Source organism: Lipotes vexillifer, unplaced genomic scaffold (assembly GCF_000442215.2).
Source record: "Lipotes vexillifer unplaced genomic scaffold, Lipotes_vexillifer_v1.1 scaffold469, whole genome shotgun sequence".
NCBI classification, from domain to species: Eukaryota; Metazoa; Chordata; class Mammalia; order Artiodactyla; family Lipotidae; genus Lipotes; species Lipotes vexillifer.
Genome location: NW_006788006.1, coordinates 2,963,013 through 2,965,206, shown reverse-complemented (window position 1 = coordinate 2,965,206; position 2,194 = coordinate 2,963,013). Strand labels below are relative to the sequence as shown.

The window sequence follows — 2,194 nt, the reverse complement described above, 5'->3', positions numbered from 1 at the left end:
GAAAGAGAGGACAGACAGATGGAGCTAGAAAGAGACGAGGTGTGACAGCGGGAGATGGACAGAGACTCAGAGAGATGGAGAGACAGGCAGACACAGAGGAGAACCTGAGAGAGACAGAATTGCAAAGAGATGAAGAAAAAAACAGATAGACCTGGAGAAATTCACAAAGACGAGAGAGATGGAGAAAACCCAAGAAAGAAGAGAGGTTCAAAAAGATGGAGACTGCGGATGTAGCTGCCACCCCAGCTGGGCCAGTTCTCCTGCTCAGAGCTCAGCGGGTGGCAGGTGGGGGCCCGGGGCCCGGGGCGCGCACAGGATGGGCAAGTGTGACGGTGAGCGCGTCGTTGTGCTGCACCAGCGAGGCGTGCTGGTAGTGCAGCACCAGCTCCTTCAGCGACCCATACAAGTTGTACGGTTCTGCGAAGCCAAAGCCCGTGGCTGTGCGGTAGATGACGCAGTGTTTGGTGTCGCCGTCCACCCTGTGGGTGCAGGCGAAGGGGTGGGTCAGATGGTCCCCCACCAGGCTCTCCCAGCCCCGGCCCCCTATTCCTGTCAGGTGACCCTGTCTGGGACTTATATTTCCCCATTTCCTGGATGCTGGATGCCGACCCGGTCCAGACCCCGCCATCTCCTGCTTTAATACCGTCCCAGCTTCCTCCCCCATCCCCCAGAATCCAGGGCTTCTTCCTGTCTTCCCGAGGCCTAACATACAGTTGGCACTCAATGAGAGCTCTTGGAAGGAATGGGCGGATCCCTCCTCCCCACCTTCAGTCCACTCGCCATTCCCTTGCCAGGCACTCACACTACAGAACAGGCATAGCAGCCCCGCTGGCTGCTTTCACGGATGAGGAAGGTGCCATCTCGCTTGCCACTCAGCATTTCCTCAGCTTGGGTGCGGTTGATCTTGCCTACATACCATGTGCGTTCCTCGTGGTGGGGCAGATCATCTTCATCCTCCATCAGTGAGTACTGGCTGTGGGGGAGGCAGGGAGGAGCCCTGGTCACTTACTCGTTAGCCTCCAAGGTCCCCCTGCCACCTGGACAACTGTCCCTCCCTGGTGAACGCCTACTCATTCTGCAAAGCCCACCAAAAATGGCCCCTCCCCTGGGACAACCCCTCCCCCCCCACCACAAAGTGGTCACTCACTCCTCAGTCTCATTCTTGATCCCCAACCATTCATTGATTTTCTTCTGCCGGGCACCTTTCTGAGTGAGCCACCTGGGGGTAAGAGGAAAGATGGGCTCCTGCTGTTCTGTTGGTAGGGGAACAGCAGCTGCAACACAGGCAGGGCGAGCCACCATGGGCCAGGCCAGCCTGGTTGGAAGCAAGGGCTGACAAGTGCAGGTTCTGGGTGTGATACTCCTGGTTGCCACAAGGGGTCAGCCTTGGCCTGGCCAAGGACCACTTGAACCCAGGTGGACTCCCCAAGCTCTGCCAGGGAACCCCCCCTATTTATTATGTTTCTGTTAACACTTTTTGAGACTCTGGATTGTGCCATCATGGCAAGGTCTTATCACTATCAGAGGCTCAGTCCTGGGGACTACAAGGTGGTGCACCTTTGCACAAAGGACTTTGAAAGGACCAAGTGAACTCGTGTGTGCACGGTGCTTGGCACACAACAGGTGTACATGAGCGTCAAAGACCCAGGCGGAAGAAGGAAGCCCCTGATGAAGTCCTCAGTGGGTCAGTGGGCAGAGGAGGGATCTTGGGCTCAGGCTGGGCGCCGTGTGCTGGGTTGCACAGCTGGTATTCATGGAGTGGACCCTGTCGGAGGCTCCCAATGACTTGGCCTCGTGAGAGCAGTGTTCCCATTCCACAACTGAGGCTGAGGCCACCGCACAGGGAGCCCTTCTGAGGGGGCTAGAAGGGGCCTGATCGAGAGGGAAGGGGCTGGCGGACAGACGAGGGGGCTAGGGGATTAGGTAGGGCTAGTTGGTGGAGAAAGCAAGAGTGAGACGCATGCAGAGGTCACCTCACCAGGTGCCCCTGCACTAACGGGGGGATCCACGGGTGAGTGCAGAGCCAGGCACTCACACGAGGTACTGGTCTCTGATCTTGCGCAGCTGCATGAGGTCTGGCTTGAGGCTGTTCATGCGCTTGTCAATCTCTCGGTTGTCGGAGGCCTGTGCCCGCAGCTCCTGTTCCAGCTTTGTGCGGCTCTCGTGGATCTCAGCAATGCGAGACTTCAGTCGC

The 2,194-nt window shown here is 57.8% G+C and overlaps 1 protein-coding gene across 1 annotated transcript in view; it reads right to left on the bottom strand.

Moving 5' to 3' along the window:
* Positions 1-271: 271 nt before the first annotated feature.
* The window catches only part of PIK3R2 (phosphoinositide-3-kinase regulatory subunit 2), a 9,226-nt gene continuing 7,303 nt past the window's right edge, over positions 272-2,194 (bottom strand). The window contains exons 12-15 of the mRNA XM_007461040.1: positions 2,036-2,194; positions 1,148-1,219; positions 803-973; positions 272-479 (exon numbers count right to left, since the gene is read on the bottom strand). The exon at positions 2,036-2,194 is cut by the window's right edge and continues 21 nt beyond it. Coding sequence (XP_007461102.1) covers positions 272-479; positions 803-973; positions 1,148-1,219; positions 2,036-2,194 — 610 coding nt within the window. The remainder of the gene's footprint in view (positions 480-802; positions 974-1,147; positions 1,220-2,035) is intronic.